The 22,813-nt window shown below is 36.5% G+C and overlaps 1 protein-coding gene across 1 annotated transcript in view; it reads left to right on the forward strand.

The window, feature by feature from the left end:
• COL3A1 (collagen type III alpha 1 chain) overlaps nucleotides 1-22,813 on the forward strand; it is a 50,187-nt gene that overhangs the window by 21,656 nt on the left and 5,718 nt on the right. Inside the window, exons 5-45 of the mRNA XM_031045873.2 lie at nucleotides 170-241; nucleotides 3,687-3,752; nucleotides 4,219-4,272; nucleotides 4,471-4,524; nucleotides 5,233-5,286; nucleotides 5,439-5,492; nucleotides 5,988-6,041; nucleotides 6,458-6,502; nucleotides 6,701-6,754; nucleotides 6,962-7,006; nucleotides 7,726-7,779; nucleotides 8,267-8,365; nucleotides 8,479-8,523; nucleotides 8,615-8,713; nucleotides 9,485-9,538; nucleotides 9,679-9,786; nucleotides 10,902-10,955; nucleotides 11,076-11,174; nucleotides 12,301-12,354; nucleotides 12,713-12,811; nucleotides 12,956-13,009; nucleotides 13,127-13,180; nucleotides 13,690-13,743; nucleotides 14,124-14,177; nucleotides 14,420-14,464; nucleotides 14,556-14,654; nucleotides 14,745-14,852; nucleotides 15,403-15,456; nucleotides 16,423-16,476; nucleotides 16,581-16,634; nucleotides 17,206-17,259; nucleotides 17,585-17,692; nucleotides 17,865-17,918; nucleotides 18,416-18,469; nucleotides 19,853-20,014; nucleotides 20,141-20,248; nucleotides 21,048-21,155; nucleotides 21,552-21,605; nucleotides 21,749-21,856; nucleotides 22,477-22,530; nucleotides 22,642-22,749. Of these exons, the coding sequence (XP_030901733.1) occupies nucleotides 170-241; nucleotides 3,687-3,752; nucleotides 4,219-4,272; nucleotides 4,471-4,524; nucleotides 5,233-5,286; nucleotides 5,439-5,492; nucleotides 5,988-6,041; nucleotides 6,458-6,502; nucleotides 6,701-6,754; nucleotides 6,962-7,006; nucleotides 7,726-7,779; nucleotides 8,267-8,365; nucleotides 8,479-8,523; nucleotides 8,615-8,713; nucleotides 9,485-9,538; nucleotides 9,679-9,786; nucleotides 10,902-10,955; nucleotides 11,076-11,174; nucleotides 12,301-12,354; nucleotides 12,713-12,811; nucleotides 12,956-13,009; nucleotides 13,127-13,180; nucleotides 13,690-13,743; nucleotides 14,124-14,177; nucleotides 14,420-14,464; nucleotides 14,556-14,654; nucleotides 14,745-14,852; nucleotides 15,403-15,456; nucleotides 16,423-16,476; nucleotides 16,581-16,634; nucleotides 17,206-17,259; nucleotides 17,585-17,692; nucleotides 17,865-17,918; nucleotides 18,416-18,469; nucleotides 19,853-20,014; nucleotides 20,141-20,248; nucleotides 21,048-21,155; nucleotides 21,552-21,605; nucleotides 21,749-21,856; nucleotides 22,477-22,530; nucleotides 22,642-22,749 (2,919 nt within the window). The remainder of the gene's footprint in view (nucleotides 1-169; nucleotides 242-3,686; nucleotides 3,753-4,218; nucleotides 4,273-4,470; nucleotides 4,525-5,232; nucleotides 5,287-5,438; nucleotides 5,493-5,987; nucleotides 6,042-6,457; nucleotides 6,503-6,700; nucleotides 6,755-6,961; nucleotides 7,007-7,725; nucleotides 7,780-8,266; nucleotides 8,366-8,478; nucleotides 8,524-8,614; nucleotides 8,714-9,484; nucleotides 9,539-9,678; nucleotides 9,787-10,901; nucleotides 10,956-11,075; nucleotides 11,175-12,300; nucleotides 12,355-12,712; nucleotides 12,812-12,955; nucleotides 13,010-13,126; nucleotides 13,181-13,689; nucleotides 13,744-14,123; nucleotides 14,178-14,419; nucleotides 14,465-14,555; nucleotides 14,655-14,744; nucleotides 14,853-15,402; nucleotides 15,457-16,422; nucleotides 16,477-16,580; nucleotides 16,635-17,205; nucleotides 17,260-17,584; nucleotides 17,693-17,864; nucleotides 17,919-18,415; nucleotides 18,470-19,852; nucleotides 20,015-20,140; nucleotides 20,249-21,047; nucleotides 21,156-21,551; nucleotides 21,606-21,748; nucleotides 21,857-22,476; nucleotides 22,531-22,641; nucleotides 22,750-22,813) is intronic.

Raw genomic sequence — 22,813 nt, forward strand, 5'->3', positions numbered from 1 at the left:
ACATGGCAGCTGTATGTCAAACAAGTACTGCGCCACAGATAATTATTTCCATGTGTTTGCCATACTAGTGTAAGGAAAGACTTATTTGATTCATAGCAGTCAACTTTTTTTTCCTTTTTCTTTTTTTTTTCCTTTTTTTTCTTTCTTTTTTTTTCTATTTCTTTTACAGAGTTTTTCTCCACAGTATGACTCCTATGATGTGAAGGCTGGTTCAGCTGGTATCGGCTACCCACAGCCCATTGTAAGATGATACATCCTTTTTTCTGTCTTTTTTTTTAAAAAAAAAAACACCAAATTTTCTGCTCGTAGATATTACCTTGGATGTATCCTGTTTTTAATTTAACGAGATAAGTTTTAATATAATTGTTGTCTGCAAGTGGAATGCAATGCAAAGTATCAGTATGCTTGACAATATCATTGTATTAAGTAATTGTAGGTCATCTGGGGTTTTTGCCTTTTCTATTTCTTTCTGTCTTTCTTTACTATCTTTTTCTTGTTCTCTGTTTCTCATGCTATCTAAATATTTATCACTTTCTCCCTTGCATATATTCCTTGTTTATCTGCTTTGGTATTCTACAAATTTCTTCCCTCCCAACACTTTATAACCTCTTTCATTGTCTCTAATCTTCCTTTACCCACTCAGCAGCATTCTGTCTTCAGTCAGTATGATACTCCATACTTGTTCACTTTCACACAGCTCAAGTTTGCCTGATAGCAAGTGAGTAAACCCCTCTTATAATCTTTTTCTTTTTCATGCCAGAAGCAGTCAAAAGCTTTTAACTTTTTATAATTACCTTTTTTTTACCCACAGCTATTCAGACTGTGCACTAAGGATGATGTATAGGCCTGCTATGCCTAGCCCAAGTTTTTCACAGTTAATTTTTTTGAGTGAGATAAAACATGGATTGACTAAAAGATTTACGCATGAGCTATGTTTCCTGTATAAAATACATTTGAGTTCTGTACCTTATGATTTTCTTTTTAGGCACTGGGGTTTAGAGATATTCATCACTAATTACATGAATTGTTCTTGATTTAGGCGATCTGCTACATAGAGGATGTGATGAATTGCTACTATTTAAAATTAGCTGCTACTTCATTAAGCATAAACATTTTCAGTCCAATGCTGCATAACTAGGTTTGGGTATTGTGTTGTAACAAACCAAAGCAGTTCCAAGAAAAGTATTATTTCTCAGGGTTCCACCAAATCACCTTGTGAAATAAATTTTAATAGTAATGACAGCTGTTTATCATTAAATAGAGTTCTTTGTTTTCTCACCTTTATTTTAATCTCTTTATTTCTACTTTGTTCATTTTCTAGTATGATCATCCATGTGTTGGTCTTCTTCAGCTATCCGTTTTCGTCTTTGTTTATTCATTTATTAATATTCAGCTCCTCACAGTTTTTGCCCATGGCTTATATGTCATCTACATTTTACTAGTTGGTGTCTTAACATGGGATGTGCTGAACCAGGCAGATAACCAAGATACCTTTCAGTTAACGATTATGGTTACTTCTCTCCATTTTGGCATTTTTTCCCTGGAGGTTCTTAGTGATTTTTTTGTGCTCTGTCCCCTGGACTTGGGTTTAATAAAGAGCCCTAGAATGCCTTCAGCCAGGATTGTCTGTATACTCTCAGCTCATATGGTTTTTCATATTGCAGCATAAAATATATGACTGCAAAGTAAGTAATAGAGCAGTTACAGGCAGATGTGACAAAAATTGATAGAACAAAATACAGTTTGTCATTAACAGCAAATAGACTAATTTCTTTATTTATTTATAAATTTAATTTATCAATTTTCAACTTAAACAGTTTGAATAAATACCCAAACTAAAATAATTTGGAAGAGTAATAAAATAAAAAATGTCAGCTATAGCACCAACATTTCTCCATGGGTGGTTACCATGCCTGGTATTTTCTTAGTCACACATCTTTCCATTACTGTCTTCCTGCTGCCTTCCCACTTCTTATAGACACAGTTTCTCTTTACTTGCTTGTACAACCTCCACATATGTCTTTCTTCTTCCACCAGTGAACATACTCTAGCTGAAATATGCACATTTGTTCACGGTCTGGAGATGCTGCAGCAAGCAAAGGTCATACCTATCAGTTTATCTCCTCAGTGTGCACCTTGAAAAAAATAATGCCTTGTTTGTTTATAGCTGTATGTCTAATCAGTTGATAGCAATTGATGAGTTGATGGCTCCAATTCATGTTTAATCAAACTTTTAACAATTAACAGCAAGGGACTGGTCATTGTATTCACACATTGAAGGCAACCTGATTTACCCAAAAACTAACTGCTGTGCCACTTGGTGTATTTCTTGTCCTAGAAAATAGCAAACATTACAATGATTCTCTAGTTTTTAGACAAAAGACAATCTGTGAAGTAATATTAACATAATATATTGGTAGTATAGTAGTATTCTGTACTTGGTATACCAGTATAGCATAGCAATACTATTAATCTTGTATTATGAAAATTAGGTTCACATAACATATATAACACACAACCTATTCTGATAGAAATATCCCATGAAACACATTATGTGCAATATTAAGCTAAGCAACATACTACCAGTACTGCAGCACACATAGGTTCTCATGTAATTTGTATACTTCAGTTGTTTTGGCTGTGTCAAATCCATGAACAGTGTAACAAAACATTATTTAAAGAACCATATATAGTTGTAGTAAACTACTGTGTTAATTTTCGAATGTTTTCTGTTTTGCAGTATCAAACACTTTCATGGCTGTTGCTACAGGAACTAAAAACATTAGCACTCTTCCCAAATTGAGAATTTCTTCAATATTTTACTTCATTTCCACCTGTTAAAATGAGGAAAAGTATTACTGATTTGAATTAAACTATATAAATTATCAAGGTTTCATCCTCCAAGTCCTTTAGTTAGTCCAGACAGAATTTCTTTCTTATGGCTTAGTACTTTTAAAGCTCAGAAGAGATTTCATTGGTGAAAATGCCTTACTGACAGTAACAAAAACACAACCTGAATTCAATATACCTGTAAGTCCTAAAAAGTCTAGGGTCGTAAACAGAATTTATCATACAAAGTTCTTCTAACGGTTTGTTTATGTATATGTAATATAGCTCCTGAATGCAGGTGAGAAATTTCAAAAGAAATTAGAAAGCAAAATCTGACATCAATAGACTTGCAAGCAAGGATATTAGTACACTTTGGCTCCACCACTGAAGATGTAGTGTTAGGCTAATAAAGCTCAGTTACATGACAGAGAAGCTGAAGTTCATCTACTGTCTAACAAATTGAGAGTTCAGTTATCTATTCCTTCACTATAGGTAGCTAAAAAACTGAGCTGTGGGCATCCTTCTGGGTGTCTAAGGAAGGGGAAGAGTGACTTAAATGAAAAAAAAAAAACAAACACAGCCTGGAAATTATCTTGTGGAATATGTTAGCTAAGACTGCAAAGAGAAACACTGTGATCCCTTTTCTGAAGAGACTGTAGGTTGTAGACAATGTATTTAGTGATGTGTGCATATACTGCTGTTTCTTTTTTGCTGCACCAAGTGCATGTCACTGTGAATTTTTCTCTGTACTAATATGTAAAAATTTATTTCACAGTTATTGGCAACTATTGCCACTGCATTAATCTTTATAGTTGTATTACATTAATATAATGATTATCTTTTAATCTACACTACAGAGTGGCTTTCCAGGACCCCCTGGTCCCAGTGGCCCTCCTGGCCCACCTGGTCACGCAGGTCCCCCTGTAAGTAAAATCAACCTTTCCATAATCATCTCTTAGTCTTTTTAATTCAGCTTCTCCTTCTCTCTGTCATACATGTTAGGTAATGTTCAACTGATAAATTTATATACTATGTTGAATTTTTTTTTCTGTGGGGTGTCAGTTAAGATTGCCTTAAGACATGACACTGCCATTTGCTGGTATTCCCAAATGTTTATTTATCCAAATATTTAAGAGATAAAGGAAAGTGGGAATCCTAATATATATGCAGGGAGCACACAAAGTGTCTGTGGTTTTGATGTACAGCTCTTTTTAGAGTTGAAGTTTTAATTCTTTTTTCATGGAAGCATATTCTGTTTGGTTCTGCTCAGTTGTTCACATTTCTGGCTACTATTTTCCTTACAGTTAAGAGATTATTACAAAATATAGAAACACCATGGAATGATGTATGTAATTGTTCACATTTTAACCATTTTCTGCTGTACTAAAGGGCTCTGCTGGATATCAAGGTTCCCCCGGAGAACCAGGACAACCCGGCCCTCCTGTACGTATACATTTCTATAACTGCATATGTTAAAGGCATGATTCTACAAGGAACATCATCATTGGAGTGGGTTGAAATTTTAGAGAGAATTCTATTTTTATGTACGTCAAATGTACAAGTGTTCTATAACACCTAATCTTTGATTTGAAGGAGGCAATGTTTTTGTTATTATACTTAATATTAATTATATTTCTACAGGGACCTCCAGGCCCTGTTGGAATGATAGGCCCAGTGGGTCCGCCAGGAAAAGATGTAAGTTCACAATTATTCATCCAGTGATTAATAAATGGGAAGAAAGAAAATTCATTGAATAGTAAAACAGCATAGCACATTGATGCATTGCATTTAAGAATTTTTATCATCTCCCTATTTCTTAATTTGACAACATGACTGTAAAAATGTAGATTTGGCTTAGGTATAAATGTCCATTTCAAAAAAGTTTAAATTCCAGTGGGCAGCTGGATTGACACAATGAAAAAAAGGAAAATAAAAAAGAAGAAGAAAAAGAAAACTTAAGTATTACATATGTTATTTTGATCTGGTGCAAAATAAATTAACAGTTATAATCTGATTCCCTCAAATCTTGCTTTGAGAGTTAAAGCTGTTAAAACCATCTTTTATGTCACAGCTTCTAGTCCTGAAGAATAGGTATAGTACAAGGCAGGACAAGCAGTGTATCACCATGAAAAATAAGTTTTCTGTAAACTTCTATTCCTAAAATTTGGCCTGAAATAAACTAGTTTTTAACCAAAATCTTGTTAAAAATTGAGTTTATAAATACTGGCAACTGTTTTTCAGAAGGCAGTTATTTAGTGAACCAGCACCCTGCTGTAATTTTCTTAACTTCGGTGGGAGTTTCATCTGCTTATTCCACCTCACCTTGATCTATTAGGATCGGATCTTTGCCAGTAACTGAAACAGTAGCAAAACAGCAAAAAAAAAATCACTTTCTTTCAACAGGGAGAACCAGGAAGGCCAGGCAGAAATGGAGACCGTGGAATCCCTGGACTACCGGTATGGAAAAGCCCCCATTAACAGTGGTCTCCTAATCAAAGTTTTGTTCTCCCAATTTAAGTTAGTTGTGTGAACATGACACACAATGAACATTTGCTTGTGCCCTTAATACAGTAAGTATGTGATTTATTAATCTATCTTTGTGTGTTCAGGGTCATAAAGGACATCCTGGAATGCCTGGAATGCCTGGGATGAAAGGTCAACGAGTAAGTACTGAGTATATTGAGTATAGCTGAGTTTGTTACTCTACTATGGTGTTGCAGTGTTGTGCTCTTTCAGTCATCAATTCCAAGCTAAAGAGACTGAATCATAAAATTAAAGGCCAATTTCTGGACAATGCAATCTGACATTCCATAACAAAGACCTTAAATTTTATCTAGTTACCTCAATTGTAAAGCTTCATCCCAAATGCTGGGCTGAATCATGCTTTCCAGAAAAACATCCACTCTTAACTAGTAACCATGGAGAGATGGAAGATTCAGAATTGTCTTTTCAAAAAGTGTTCCAATAGCAGGTAGCAATCACCATTAAAAATATGAGTTTATATGAGTTTGTCTTGAAGCTTAATATTTTGCTGAGAGGAATTAAGTTTTCCAGAATGTCAAATGAATACTATTCAAAGATATATATATTTTTTTCACAGTTTTATATATATATATATGTATATGCATATATATATTCATAGTTTACTTTTCCCACAGGGTTTTGATGGAAAAGATGGTGCCAGAGGTGACAGTGGTGCTCCTGGTCCAAAGGTAAAAAACTATAGTGTCATCTTTGTAATAGGTAGAGTAATACCCTCTGCCATTTATTTTATAGATATGCTTTGCATATTACACGATTCTAAAAATCCATCAAACATTAAAGAAACTCATATAATATCTCCATGAAAAGAACTGAGAATCATTCCAAAGAGTAAGACATTCTGAACTACATCACGTCCTAATTTGTAGCTGTATTATAGATAAGATTCCAAAATGGAAGGACATGCCTGGACCAGCTGTGGCACTTGTTTAGACTTCTCAGACCTCACAGACCTCAGTTCATGCTGATGACACTCAGCATCATGCAGAGAGAAGCTGTCTCATTTTTATGTCTCTTCTTCTTGAATAAACCAAAAAATGTCCTCACCAAAGTTCAGTCTGCCATTAGTGTTTTCTTTCCATAACAGGGTGAAACTGGTCTTCCTGGAGCAAACGGAGCGCCAGGCCAACCGGTAAATATGTGTATCCTATAGTATTTAAATGGAAGTGCTACTGGCACTTCCTGGTTAACAGAATTACTCATCTTTCTTTCAAGTATAATTATGCCACCGCATACATTGAACACTGAAATATGCAAATAAGAGCAATGTCTCTTTGCTCCACCATATTATTTTGGAAGCCATCTAACTGATTCATCTTCTGTTTTCTAGGGACCAAGAGGTCCAGCTGGTGAAAGAGGAAGACCTGGGAATCCTGGTGGCCCTGTAAGTAATTGCAGCTGCTTATCTTATCCAGAAGCATCATATTTTGTTTCAATATGTTGAGAATTCCTGACATCATAGTTTTACTTTAAAACAGTTGTAATGCAAAGGATTAGAAAACTATATAGTGCCTGTAAAATCATACATGAAAATCATACATTCTGTGTCCTGGGTAGTTTTCGGCACCCAACACCTCTCTTCTTTTTGTAGGGTGCCCATGGCAAAGACGGATCTCCAGGAGCAGCAGGCCCACCTGTAAGATGACTTACAAATGTTTAAGCATTTGTGTTACTCAAGTCTTGTTGCTTCTAGCTGATGTTCTGCAATGCTAGCAAACCCGAGACTGAGGTTGTAGTTGTTTAAGCATGAGCACTTTAATTTATTATATTTCATAACTGTATTGGATGGGATACTTGAAATGTGCAGTTCAATAGGAGAGCTTTAACACTGTAAATTAGAAAATGCATAGATCCAAAACCAAATTATTGTCAGAGAACATATAGATTAATAGAACTGCTGTTCTCTATGCTGATCAAATTGTCTTATCAAATACATTATTTAGCTGTCTAAGTTGGGCAAAATTTTTCCTTTCCAATCTTCCTAGAAACCTGATCATGTTCACTTGTGTATGTCATAGCTATATTGGCTTTTTTTCCCTCCTAACCTTTCTATAATTAGAACAAGTTTTGAATATTGTTTATAATTTAATCTCTTTAATGATAGTTTTCATAGGGTTTTTTGAATTTGCACACAGAAATTTAGCTAAACATGTAAAAGTCAGGGTAAGTAAGATGCAGATGTAATATTTTAGGACTAGCCAAACTTAATCTTCTACAGAATGAATTATATTCGCTGTTTTGCCAGATGTTTCCTTACTCAGAGAAAAATCCCGTAATCAGACATTTTTTTTAATGTAATGTTAATTGCATACGGCTTTTACCTTCCACATGAATAATATTTCTTTTACTTTTAAGGGTCCCCCAGGTCCCCCCGGAACTGCAGGATTTCCAGGCTCTCCAGGTTTTAAGGTATTTCACTAACAATGCGTACTAATACAGCATTTGGTCCTTTCTCTGGTTAACCAGCTTATGCCATTATACAACTTTATTTTCTAAGTCCTCCATTTCCTGGCTGTTATTACACTGGTTGCGAGCCTAGAACTGATGTGTTTTCATATGCATCACAGGAGACAAACCCGTTTCTCATCATCTTCATTAATACCCACCCTAAAATACCATTAAGTGGTAGACCCAATGCTTTATGTTGCACAATGGTAGGGGCTTAATTGAACTTCCCACAACCAGAGGAGCTGTGCAGTATGTGCTGGCTGGAGTGCAATGGGTACTTTGTGTCTCAGCACAGAGCTGATTTTGCTCTTGCACTCAGGTGATAATGATAATTTTTCCCAAATTATGAAGATATCACAGTAGAGGAAGAAATCGCAAAGATAATCCCGATTGCCCTGAAGAAAAGGCTAAAATGCATTCATTTTTTTCTTTTACTGTTTTGCCACAGGGTGAAGCTGGTCCTCCTGGTCCTGCTGGTTCTAGTGGTAGTCCTGGAGAGAGAGGAGAACCTGGTCCTCAAGGTCTTGCTGGGCCACCAGGACCTCAGGTACATGGGAACTGAGAAGTGATATGCCAACCTGCGTTTCAGAAAGCCCTACATGTCCTTTGGCTTAGATCTAGGTTACCAGCACTGGTTATTTATACATTTGTTTTTCTTAGGGCCCTCCTGGAAGAGCTGGAAGCCCTGGTAACAAGGGTGAAATGGTGGGTGCTCTTCATATCATTTTCTTTGGACTGGGCAGAGTCCAGAAATGCCATGCTCTCTTCATCCCCACCTGCTGTTCATTCTCCACAGGGACCTTCTGGTATTCCTGGTGCTCCTGGTCTCCCAGGGGGTCGTGGTCTTCCTGGTCCTCCAGGTACAAGTGGAAACCCTGGAGCAAAAGGCACTCCAGTAAGTTACTAATATTCATCACAATGGGTTTACAAACAAATATAGTGGAAATAGTTCTGATACCATTAAAAGAAAACCCAAACACTGAATTTGTCCCATTCACTTGAGATGGTCTAATAATTATTTTATAATAACAATAGGCAATTATTTTTATAAATATATAGGATATTTATCTTTCAGGCATGTGTATATTACTATATATATAAATTATACATAAATGGTAATATTTACTTGCTTTCCTAAATTATCTATCAATTCAAAAACATTCCACAAAAAAGAGCTTGTCTAAACCAGCTACATTAGACAAAATCTGTTGTTTTAAAATCCCAGTTAAACTGGTTTAAATTTACATTGCCTGAGTCCACAGTCCACTATACCTAGAAAATTGTACCTACTCTTATACTGTCACATGCCCCAGCAGGTTCTTTTCTGATAGCCTTACAATACATGTAGTTTATTGTCAGAGAAAATACTTGGGGACTTCAAGCATCCCAGTGATATCCAAAATAGCTCAGAAACAGTCATATTGTTTTACTCAGTGGTTTTTAAGATCATAACAGTTCTTTCCTTGATTGGATTTTTAAGGAGACCTGTGCATCCTACATTCAGGTTCAACCAGTGTGTACTAATTCCTTTGTAAAATGTGAAATAAAAATGAGTCCATAATTTGAAAGATACTATGTCTATTTCTTAGTATTTTACTACATCTAGCAGCTCTAGAATAATAGCCTGCTGCAACCCATAATTTGAATGGGATTTTTTTCTGTCTAGGGAGAACCTGGTAAGGATGGTGCAAAAGGAGATCCAGGCCCAAAAGGCGAGCGTGTAAGTGATATTAAAATGCATGCAGAGACTTATTCCAAGGAAGTCTGAACACTGAATCATTCCTCATACAAAACCCAAGTGGAGGGTGTGTGTTGAGACTTCTCACTTCACTAGTAGGCTGGTTTCTTTATTGTTGCTAGGGTGAAAATGGCACCCCAGGTGCTCCTGGACCTCCTGGTGAAGAAGGCAAAAGAGGTGCAAATGGTGAACCTGGCCAGAATGGCGTACCTGGTACACCTGGAGAAAGGGTAAGCTTCTGTGGATGGACCTGTATATTTTGACTTCATACAGAGACATCAAACTCTGGTCTTCCAAATTGTTTGAGGAGAAATTCGGCTCCATATCTATTCTCAGCAAAATCCAAATGTGAAACTGGGTTACAAAACTAGGAGGAATTCATATCTAGTTCTCCATATGAATCACAACACTTCTCTCTATCCTACTCTGAAATGCACTAAATTATTTGGACTTTTAATATTAAAGCAGAAGGGATCTTACATAACTGGAAGTTGTATTGAAAGGTTTGAACTGAAAAGCAACAATAAACTGTGAGAACTACATGGGGAAAAAAAATAAATACAAATTTCAAAATTAGTTCTTAGTTAACAAAAATGAACAATCACAAAATTTCAGCTCTGGAAATTGAAATTAATGCTTTTTGTTTCTACATTCAGGATATGTCTTTATGTCAACATTGTCAATAGGTCTGAAATGTCAATAATGTCAATAACAAAGTTATTGTCAGGTTGTCTGTGTTTAAGTATCTTTACCACCAACAGGGATTTTTTTGCTAGTAGATTCAATAACTTTCAAAAAAGCATTCTCGCAAATGAATTTGTGAATTGGTTTATTCACCAAAATAAATAACAACATCCTTACAAATTCTAGATATCTGTTCCCAAGGAAATTTTGCTGATCTACTTATAACTCCTAATTTAATAACTGATTCTATTTTTTGCTGACGCTATAGTGAAACCAAAGATGCGCAGTGAACAAATTGATCATACATTTTATCATTTTTTATAATTCACATTTCTTGTAAGAGCTTTTCAGTACTGAAATAGAAAAAAATAACTGTTCAAGACTGAATGTGTTATTTTTGGTATGAATTTAGGTAACTCATAAAATAACTAACACAGAGCAGGCTAAAAATAATGAAGGACAGGCTATGATTTAAACAGGAGGTTTATATCCAAAGAGACAATAATTTTGTAGAGTTTCTTGATAGAGTAAAAGGTCATTTCCATCTATTTATTTAATAAATTTTCATAATAATATGTCTACTGTTAAATACTTTACAAAAAGTAACAGTTGCCATTACTAAATCAAGCTGCCTATAATACATTGTTCTTTTGTTCGGCAGGGCTCCCCTGGTTTCCGTGGCTTACCTGGTAGCAACGGGCTTCCAGGTGAAAAGGTATAAGTCTTTCTCTAAGAAAACCCCAAAACTTCTGGAAAATCCATTTAAGTTTAATGGACAATTTAATGTTCAATATGATACTGATTTCCTTGCTATGAATTTCAACATCTTTTTTAGGGGCCTGCAGGCGAACGTGGTAGCCCAGGTCCTCCTGGCCCCAGTGGACCTGCAGGAGAACGTGGACAAGATGGAGGCCCAGGACTTCCCGGAATGAGAGTAAGACAAGATGTCTTCAAGAAAATGAGATACACTCTATTAGAGATGCCTTATCTGAGCTGATGCAATAGAGGAGGCCCATTAGAACTTTTTTTCTGTTAATTCCTTTAGGTAGAGTACATATATTCATAGTGCAATAGATAACCATGCAGATACATGGAGAATTCAGGCAACATCTGTCACAAGTGAGTGTGGAAGCTTAGATTAAGTTGAATATGATCCCCTGTTCTCAGAGTATGCCATGCACTGTCATGAGATTACTTTAATGCAAATTAACATTGGATGAGTTTCTGTATTATCTGTTTACATTTTAGCAAATTTTATCATTTAGTATAAAATACACTATGATTATTATATTTAATACTTATTTGTCCTATTGTGTTTATATATATTTCTACTTAAATTATTATTTAATAGGCTTAAATTTAACATTTAAATTATACATGAATGGCTATATTTCAATACACTGAAGTATTATATTTATTGTTTATTTGCAATTAAAATAAACAAGCTTTTGGTCAGGTTTTCATAATACACATCAAGATTTTCAGAGGTAACAGCATAGTATGTACAGGATGTAACAACATTGTGAACTATACTAAAAACTAGAAACTGCTGCCAATAAATTTGAATTCAAAAGTCAGCTTGACTGCAGGCTTCTGGGAGCTAACAAGATTTTATTGGAAATGCAAATGAATAAATTATAACACAAATAATATTTAAAAACATAAACCAAGGTAACTAAACTATGTTATAAATTATGTTGCTTTTAAGTAAAGGTACATAGTCAAAATTGTTTCATTCCTTGCTTTTACCATCTGAAATTAGTTTTCTTCCCAAATATTGTAAGAGCACAGCGGTTTTGTATGTTGATTAATATCCAATGCTTTGATTATATACAATGATTTTTAGAGAAAACAGTGGACTTCTAACAAAAGAATTTGTTTGTTTTCTCTCATTTTTCCCTTTAATGGGATGGGGGTAGAATGGGAAGAGTTCTAATTAATTTTATTAAAAAGGTTAAAATTAAGCAAGTAGTTTAAAATGTATTTTATATATTTATATATTGTAAACTAATAATATATTTTTTAAACTGAAGAATAACAATTTTTTTTTTCAATTTTAGGGTTTGCCTGGAATTCCTGGAAGCCCTGGAAGTGATGGGAAGCCTGGCCCTCCAGTATGTACATTGTACTAATATTTTATACTAGTCCTCCTAGTGACCTTACTCACACCCAACAGTATCTACATGGCAGGTTGTTATCACAGTCAGATTGTCTCTTTTTTGTTTATTTTAATCACCAGATCACTTTACGTGCTGTCTCATTCTAATAACTTTCTGTAAATCTTGCTATTTCATACTGTTTAAGATACAAAGAGACAGAAGGTTAGTTGAAACACAAAACACATAAGTTTTGAATGACAATGTCTCTAGCCTGATCTCGCATTCAGTCACTATTTAATATCCTGGGTACTCATTTATTTCAGATTCATTTACATCAGATGTCATGTCTTAATTACTTTTTTGCTTATCCCAGGGTAGTCAGGGCGAATCTGGCCGCTCTGGTCCACCTGGCCCTCCAGGCCCACGTGGTCAACCAGGTGTAATGGGTTTCCCTGGTCCTAAAGGCAATGAGGTGAGTAGAACTTCTCTACTTCTCCTATGTTTATGCTTGATCAGTCACACATTAAAATAAATTGCTCCATATAGGGGCTATCTTATACTGCAGCTTTATGTTATTGCATGCAATATTTCAAGTGTAATCTTCCTCTTTTGTAAGGGTGCACCAGGTAAAAATGGAGAAAGAGGCCCCGGTGGACCACCTGGAACACCTGTAAGTTTCATTAACATTTTGTTTAATTATATAATAATTTAATAATGACATAATAATAATTTGATGAGTCTTATAAAAATTATCCCACAACCATAGCCTATTTCTGTCTTTGTATAGGGTCCTGCTGGGAAGAATGGTGATGTTGGTCTCCCAGGTCCTCCTGGACCTACTGTAAGTGTTGTAGTCCCATTAGAGGCAATTACCTGTTATTGTCAAGGTGATCTGGCATCTACAAATAGGGACTGTAAATTTAAAGGAAGGAAAATAGTTTCAGTTATATAAAAAATTTCCTTTTATGAAGACAAATAAAAGAGCTCTTCTTTGCCTTTCATAAATTAATACTCAAAACTTACCAAGGAGAAACCTGATTCAGACATACATGGTGTAAGCTGAAATGCAAAGTCAATTGGGAATCTACCATCTATTCCAACTGAAGTGCATTATTGTCCCATTTAGCATATAGAGCATTTCAGACTAGTATCAAGTATAAATGTTTCTGCTGAATTACATCTAACAGTTGGAGTGAAAAGAGGAAACACTAGAACACAAAGATATGTTAGTCTTTGGGATTGTGCAATGTCATCATCAAACCACAATAAAAAGGCATACATTAGAGGTGGCATTAAGGTGTTTTTATGTTGAAATGTTCTAATTTCTTTCTGTCTTTTGTTTGATTCCAGGGTGCTTCAGGGGAGAGAGGAGAACCAGGACCATCAGGTCCACCTGGCCTCCAGGTGCTGCGTGTTGTTTATTAATTTCTGATGTTAATCTTTTTAATAGACTAAAAAAAAGAAAAGAAGCAGAAATGAAAAAGAGAGAGAGGAATGAAGGGGCATCTAAACAGTTTTCTTAGGGTGCATGTCATCATACTTTGAAGTAAGACAAATCAACCAAAGTTACAGCTTAAACATTTCATAATTGCAAACCAGCTGGCTCATTTAGTAGATTACATCACATAGAACTTCCAGCTATCAAATTAGCACCTCCTCTTTTGTAACAGATTGTAATGAGTTGGGCACACATCTTTCTGTCTAAACAAAAAAAAAGTCTGCTAGATAGAGAAATTAATGATTTATCTATGTAACTTGGATGATAATATGGTTCCTTCCAATAGGGATTGCCTGGTGGACCCGGACCAGCTGGAGAGAATGGAAAGCCTGGAGAACCAGTAAGTAGTGATTCTTTTTTTTTAATTCTTTTTTTTATTATTCTTTTTTTTCTTTAAAATAACAAAAAATACATGAGAAGTCTTCCTAGATTACATTTCCAAATTCAGACAGCTTTCAGCACTCTGCAGAGTAGAGAAGTCTGATTTTAGGAATAATAGAAAAGAGAAACCGGGTGCCAACCACAATGCAGATTTATTAAATAAAGTGCACAGATAACTTGCATTTATTTTCTCATAAACAGGGTCCAAAAGGTGATATTGGAGGACCTGGATTCCCAGGCCCTAAGGTAAATCATACAGCAAAGTTTCTTTAATGGCTAGAATAAGTTAACAAACTATGAACCTTGAAACAGAGAATAATGCATTTATTTGTCGCAGGGTGAAAATGGTGTCCCAGGTGAACGTGGTGCACAGGGTCCTCCAGGACCTCCTGGAACAAGAGGTGGGCCAGGTCCTGCTGGTTCAGAAGGTGCTAAGGTACCCACAGGGTTGCTTGTTTTCCTGCTGTTATGTCTAGCATTCAGGTGATTATTATTATTTTCCTAATAATTTTTTGTTACTCTTTAGGGTCCTCCTGGACCTCCTGGTGCCCCTGGAGGCACAGGGCTGCCTGGCTTACAGGGAATGCCAGGGGAAAGAGGAGCTTCTGGAAGTCCTGGACCAAAAGGGGATAAGGTAACACACCAACCCTCTGCTAATTTTATGCTAATTTGGTGTTAGCTTCCCACATGATGTTGGGTTTGTTCACATACTACCTTTTGTCCCTGTTTCAGAGGTGCTGACTGTGTAGCAGTACTGCGGATTTAGCAGTGTGATATGGGACCTATATGTTGAAAATATGTAGGATTTTTCAACTATTTTAATATATGCTAGATATTTTGCTGTTCTAGGTCTGTTGGGGGAGATGTACATCAAAACAGTTCTAATGAAGTTAATTAAGAATGAAAATAGTTCATACCAGGGGTAAACAGTTTGGCATAGACTCCATTTTGAATCTGTTTGGTTCTTTTTTTCATCAAATTATTCAGTATCTGATGCTGAATACTGGTCAGAATGTCATCTCCAGTGTTAGATTTGTGTGATGACAATAAGGAAATCTGGTCATTGAGATACCATCAGTATCATATCTTCTTCTCTGTAGTGCTTTAATTCTTTCCTCCCTACACTGTGCTTGTCTTAATCTTGCTTTCTTGCTTATGCTTTTTTGTTTGTTTATGCTTGCTAGGGAGAACCTGGTGGCAAAGGTGCTGATGGCATTCCTGGTGCAAGAGGAGAGAGGGTGAGCAGTCTTTAAATATCTAACATTTACTCAGCTTCACATAATCTATGTTTAGAAAATTATTAAATTTAACAGTGAATACCATCTAGGAGAGGTAAAATAGTAATACTATTGTGTTTTATTTATGTGGTACAAATCTAGTTTCATAAACTAAACTTAATACTAGTATTTTGTGATGACACCTTCTTGGGTAGATATAACAGATTTTTTTTTTACAATCAAAAAAATACAATTAATTGGGACAATGCTTTGGAGGGAAAGCAGCAACACAAAAGTAGAGAAAATGTGACTGGCTTTTAAATCTAGCTGATTGATGGGGAAAATGCTGGTTATAATGAAGCATAAATGACATTATGTTACTAAGTATTCTCATAGAGAATACTTTTACAGTTTACTATATGTGATATACATCTATATAGCATATAAACATAAAATAGACACTTGAAACATATACATGTATCTCATGAGTATGTGCAAGCAGTATATGCATCAAAATAATGAGGGATGACAAATACAGAAATGCAGCTTGCATGAGTTGGAGGAAATATAAAAATTTAATTTTGAACCATAAGGTACACATTAAATTCTCAAAGAAGAAAGAAGTCAGTGGTCTGTCAAGAGATGTTGAGCATATACTGAAGTGGACCAGTTATGTATATGAAAAATTAAGGCAATGGATAACTTGCCTAGCATTGAAAAGATCTATTAATTTAGGTAGGTTTGGATTAGGTTTATGTGGTGGGGAAAAAAAAAGAATCAGTTAATTGGAGTTCTCTTGTGCTGCAAAGTGGTGTGATCTTGGAGTGTCATTCCAAAATGTGTGTGCAACAACACCCTGGCATTGTAGACTTACTTCCATTTAAATATTTTAAACTGTTTTTCTAAACTGAAATGTAAATGGAACAGAACAGAGGAATTAACATTGTTATATTTGGAGACAAAATATATTATTTTCTAATTGTTTAGGGTAATGTAGGTCCCATTGGTCCTCCTGGTCCTGCCGGCCCACCTGGAGATAAGGTAAAGCATCTTCCATAATGGTGTTTGATACTGTAAAGAGTCCCACCAGTGACTGTCTCATGGAAAGAAGAAAAACACGGAGTAATCATTCTTATTCCTTACAGGGAGAGACTGGTCCAGCAGGTGCCCCAGGTCCAATGGGTTCTCGTGGTGGTCCTGTAAGTGATAGTACTTTTCTCCCATTATGACTATATCATGGTATAGATATTGGTGTTGTACCTATCCTGTGAGGAGCACATGTGGCGCAAGTTCAAAATAAACTAAGAACATTTGGCTCTTGTTGACTCAGGATTTACAGGCACTAAGGATTTCAGAAAATCAGTGCTTTTAACATTGTAAAGGGGTTTGAGGGCTGCACTGGTAGGTCAAGGCAAGTATGCAGAAATAGTTGTTTGCATCTTGTCTTCCAGTTAACCAAACTTTTAAAAATACTTGTATTTAGTTTTCAGATTGGTAAAACAGCACTTTTGGATCTCAGTATATCTGGGCAACACCTTGGATTGTGCTCAGTGTTTTGCAGGTGTGACTGAGGTCAGTTTGTCACACTTTAGATAAATTATTGGGTAAATCCTTAACAGCTCTTTTTAGACCTCAGGAGCTCAGGTTAGGTTGGGGTTTTTTTGTTCCAGAAGCTGATAAGATAAAGAAACAAAAGTGCTGTTTATGGGAGTGTTCTCTAACTTTGAAGCCTGTCTTTCTAACATCTTCCACTGCTGATGTTTTCTACAGGGTGAACGTGGAGAACAAGGTCTTCCTGGACCTGCTGGCTTCCCTGGAGCTCCAGTAAGTATAAATCAAAAGCAATTGAATGTGATTGTCAGTGTTTAGTTTCTCTAAGTTCATCTTCATCTCAGAAAGGCTTGCTGTAATTCCTTTAATATACATACTTGTTACACACATTTGATTCATTTGATACTCTTTCTGTACTCAGTCACACATACAGCAACATTTCTTTATGCTTCCCTTCCTGTACTGGTTGACCAATAGAGTTCACCTGCATTCACATTTAATTTTATATTTAAATTCCCTTCAGAAAAGTAGGGTTTCTTATGACAATGATATCATCTGTATTTTTGAGTCGTAATGTAAAGGCACAAATTTTCTACAGGGACAAAATGGGGAACCTGGTGGTAAAGGAGAAAGAGGCCCACCTGGTCTAAGAGGAGAGGCTGGACCCCCAGGAGCTGCAGGTCCACAAGGTGGTCCTGGTGCACCAGTAAGTTATTCCTGTTCTTCATTGCTAAATGAGAGGTTTCTTCAGTTATCCCTCAGCCTCAAGGTGGTTGGGCCCAAGTGTAAGCATCTGAACTGCCTAAAACTTAATGACACTTCCTATAATTTTAATTGACTTAACAAATCATTTGCTTTATCTGCTTTCTTCCATGTAGGGTCCACCTGGTCCCCAAGGAACAAAAGGAGAACGTGGATCTCCTGGAGGCCCTGTGAGTATCTCTTTGACTTAATCGCTGATAAATTACTTTATCTATTATAAAAACTATCAGATTAATGAAAAATAAGACCTTCAATGGCTTTAAAATCTGCATAAATAAAGAATAACTAAAGTGTTCCAGAAAGAGTAATTAAAGTTGAAGTGTTTAGTGATTTCAATTACATTGATTTTAATATAAGTAAGGTGCCAAAATAGCTTTTGTTCAATGACACAAATCTCTAAAATGGTTTATCTCAATTGTAATTAGATTTCTATGCTGCCCTTGCCAAGTTTCTCAGAGCCCATTAGTTTACCTTTGAGGAACATATTTCCCTTGAAGGGAAAATAAAAATTAAAATATTTTTTTTTGTTCAGTTCCAAGACATTTAATTCACGTTTTAAGGAAAACATCTAAATATAATTCAAAGTCAGCTGTTATATAAAAATCAATTTGTTCACATTTTTCCAATCTTAAGAAAAATGACAACTGAAAGTATTGACCTCTTATAGGGTGCTGCTGGTTTCCCTGGTGCTCGTGGTCTGCCTGGTCCCCCTGGTAGCAACGTAAGTTGTCTTGTCACCCTTTTCTTTTATTCTTATCTTGTGGATATATTTAGACATATATTAATACATTAAACTGTATTAAGTTATAGGTAATTTGACATGAATGTAACATAATCAAAAGCATCCTGAATATTATGTTTGAACTTGGAAGAAAAAAATTCTGCAAAAGAAAGTTTCTCTCCTCTTATTTCATATGCAATAGCAGTTCATTCACTTACTGTCTTGATACTCCTCCTTCTATTATGGTTTGCTTCCCAAAGCCCATCAGAGTTAGTGGAGTCCTTTTCCTGGATCAGGTTCTTGAGTACTGCTGTTGGTGGTATAAGTCTTTTGCTCTGTTATGATGCAAGAAATACTCAGGTCAGGATCTTGAATTGGTGTGCATTTTCAAAACCACATTTTATAGATCACTGTTGAGATTTTTGTTTTATTTTTAGTTGCATGTAGCACTGAATGGCATTAAGACTTCATTATGTTGGGACAGAGGAGTTTGGAAAGATTCCTGTAGCAAAAGTTCTTGTCTTATGATATGGCCTGCATCTGAATTTTAATCTACCGGTGTGCAATCCCATTTTATAAAAATGTATGCTGATGCATCAGCTAATTCCAATATTTTGTACAATATCTTTGAAGAAAAGCTGTATTATAATATCCTTGTTTATTCAACATGCACCTACTTTTGACTCCTATAGTAAAAATTAGATTCTGATTTTTGATTCTTTAAAAATTAAGACAATAAAAAGAATACAGTAGGTTTTACTATTTTAAAGTTAAAATTATAAGCTATCCTTGTATGCTGAGATATATATATATTTGAATAAACAGATTTTTTTTAATCTTTTAATTACAGATAGATGCAAATTAGAATATTGCTGAATAAAAAGAAAAAGTAAGATTTAATTTAAGGTACATTAAAGTCACCACAATTCTTTCCATGCATTGGCTATACTGAGTTTTAATGAAAGATACTTTGTTCTGCACGTGTACGAGACAACACCTTAAAGGTATCTAGCACAAAATGACTCAATAAATTGGCAAGGTCTACTACTATTCCAAATTTCTGTGGTAGAGCCACTGGTAAGGAATGTGTATCCTGTGTTGGATGCATTACAGCCACTGGGCATCCAAAATGTGCAGGTGTTGCATTATGCAAACTGTAAGTCCAGACAGCAGGGAGAAAAAAATGTTTTGAAAGCGGTAGGTGGAAATATTCTCTTCATAAGACCAGATCAGATCTGGGTGAATAGAGGTTGGGCCCTAAATCTGCCTTCAGGCAATGACTCAAGTCTGGCTGGCTTTCATAAGGAAAGACCAGTGCCAGTAAGCATGCGCTACTGGTTTAGATAACACAGCTCACGCTTTTCTTTTTAAAACTCTTTTTAGGGCAGTCCAGGTCCCCCAGGTAATGCTGGGCCTGCAGGCAAGGATGGGCCTCCTGGACCCCCCGGTAGTGCTGGTTCTCCTGGCAGTCCAGGACCTGCTGGAACAAGAGGTGAGCCAGGTGCACCAGGTGAAAAAGGGCCACCAGGCGCACGAGGAGAAAGGGTAAGTACATGTCCAGCAAGGGACTGTTACAGCAATAGACAAGGATTGTATCTGTCAAGAATAAGAAGCTCCCAACTGAATGTTAAAGTTGCTCAATACTGACTGCTCTGATATTTTCTTAAACAGGGGGCACCAGGTGAACCAGGTCCTCAAGGTATTGTTGGTGGCCGAGGTAACACGGGTTTGCCAGGTCTGCGTGGCCCGAGTGGTCCACCTGGTATGGCAGGTGCCAAGGTGAGAGCACATTCACTGCAGCAAAAACATCAAAGTTAACACCACAGTTGTAATTCGGCTGCTAAAAATAGCTTGGAGATATAACAAGTAAGAAACGTGTTGGGGTGGGGGAAAGTTAAATGCTTTTCAGTTCAGAGACAACAGAATTTACAGTTATTTATGTTTACATCCATAAGATCAGGCTTTAAAATGTCCAGTAACCAGCAGCTGTGGGATGTGAGATTGTCTTTCATCTCTATTACCAAAAGTCCTGGATCAAATTGTCTAGAAGCAAATAACCAGCTTCACACATTTAAGGCAGTCATGGATGAAAAACCACCCTTGAGATGAGATTTGAGTCATAGTCTCACTTGCAAGTAATTTATTTTGTTTGATTCTCAGTTTGTTTCTTGCTTAAATATTATGACCCAAACAGAAAAATACTTTCAACTACCTCCAGAAAATGTTGTGCAAGGCTTGATTTGTATTTTATCAGTAATATAGTGATAGACTTGCCTTTTTTTCCCCTTTGGCTATTGTTTTGGGGCGCATAAGAAGAAACATGCTCATTTTTTATTTCTTATTTGACAAAACAATAAGGAACACTCCTTGGGTTCAATGACCTTGTGTGAATATTACAAGCAATGAAAATAAACCAGTTTGACCAGGTTTTTATCTTTTTTTATCTGATTTGAGTATTCACAACCACCAGTCACATTGGCCCTTCATAATCATTTCATATTTAATTAAAGATATGTAATACAATGGTATTTCACAGGTACATTATTTTGCAATAAAATCCTTTCCTTTTTTTCTTCAGGGTGAAGATGGTAGACCTGGCACCAATGGTGTCCCAGGAGAACGCGGTGCTCCTGGTCCACAAGGTCCTGTTGGACAAAGAGGGCTACCTGGAGAGCCTGGCAGAGATGTGAGTGGATGTGTTAGACCTCTGTGCTAGCTTGTGCATTACAAATGGGAAGCTCTGGGAGTAAATATGCTTTAAGGTTCCCTTGAGTGCCTGACACACAGGGGTCTGGACAGATTGCATTCTCAGCTTAGTGTAGCCTGCTGTCTCTGCTATACCTTTTACTACCTGTGGGCCACCATCTGAGTCTCACTGGGATACGAACCTGAGACTACACTGCCCACATACCTACAAAATAATGCAGGTCTTACAGATCCTTTATGGGCCACTCTACCTGCAGGAATTCTTCCTTCTTGAGAGCTCTCTCTTTCTTTGATAAACATTCTTAAAGCTTACTGGAAAACAAGCTGTGTATTCATCATCTGGTTTATGAACAAACTGTACCATTCTTTTTTCCAGGGTAACCCTGGCTCAGATGGCTTACCTGGACGTGATGGATCCCCAGGAGGCAAAGTAAGGAATCACCAATATCTTTAAATTGCCAAATAAATGTTACATAAAGATAACAATACGGGTAGTTCTGTACTATGTAACTTGTGCCTTGTAGTTCTGTAAAACATTACATTTATTATCCTGTCAACTGTCACTGTCTTCAGGGTGACCGTGGTGAAAGTGGCTCTCCTGGCCCTCCAGGACCTCCTGGTCACCCTGGACCTGCAGGTACCAGCGGTGCACCTGGAAAAGCTGGTGAAAGAGGATTTCAGGTAAGACCAGTGTAAATAGCTTACTGCTTATTTACATATCTTTTCTATGCAAACTCTATTTCATGCAGTAAAGTGGAAGTTTGGAAGAGTCATACATTTGTCAGTCAGAGTTTCTTGACCTCTTTTATAAGCATATCATGGGAAAAGACATCACGTTATGTTCTTGGTGGCTTTACAGATATTAAGCTCTAAATCCACATACTCTTCAGGACACCAAAAAGCAGATAGGGCCCACCAAGCCCTATCTCAATTTCCAACCCATCTGGTGCTCATGCAGCATGAACAATCTTATTTATTTAAAATAAGGGAGTAACTTTGGAAGTCTTCAAGTTGTTTGAGAAGTGCTGACACCGGCACAGCTTAAGCACTGAGTAACTCACAAAATAAGGAAGGGGTCTAATGCATATGATATGTATCAGTGCCTACATGCAACTGAGTAAAACTAACATTGGTAGAAAAAGGAACTGGACAAAATTTTTGTTGATTATTTATAGTGTCTGCATAGCTTCCCCATGTTTCCAAACAGCTGCTAGCTTTGAACATATTGCTTATCTGTAAATAAAAAGGTGGACAATTTAACTCCAAGTGATCCATACCATCATCTCCTTATTGTGTCACAGGGTCCACCTGGTCCTCCTGGCTCTGCTGGTCCTGCTGGTGCTCGTGGCCCTGCGGTAAGTCATATTGAAAGTATACGTGGGATCATACATTCACTATTTCCTATTATTTGGGCATTTCTGTTCTTTCTTTTATAAATTCCTTTTATTGCAAACCTGCTTTTAAAGGGTCCTCAAGGTCCTCGTGGTGACAAAGGTGAAACTGGTGAACGAGGCAGCAATGGTATAAAGGGTCACAGAGGATTTCCTGGTACTCCCGGTCTCCCTGGTCCTCCTGTGAGTATTTTGCATTGGATTTTGCTGTTCTCAGCTTCTGTGGCTTAGATCCCAGTTAGTTAGA

The sequence above is a fragment of the Melopsittacus undulatus genome, chromosome 8 (assembly GCF_012275295.1).
Source record: "Melopsittacus undulatus isolate bMelUnd1 chromosome 8, bMelUnd1.mat.Z, whole genome shotgun sequence".
NCBI lineage: Eukaryota > Metazoa > Chordata > Aves > Psittaciformes > Psittaculidae > Melopsittacus > Melopsittacus undulatus.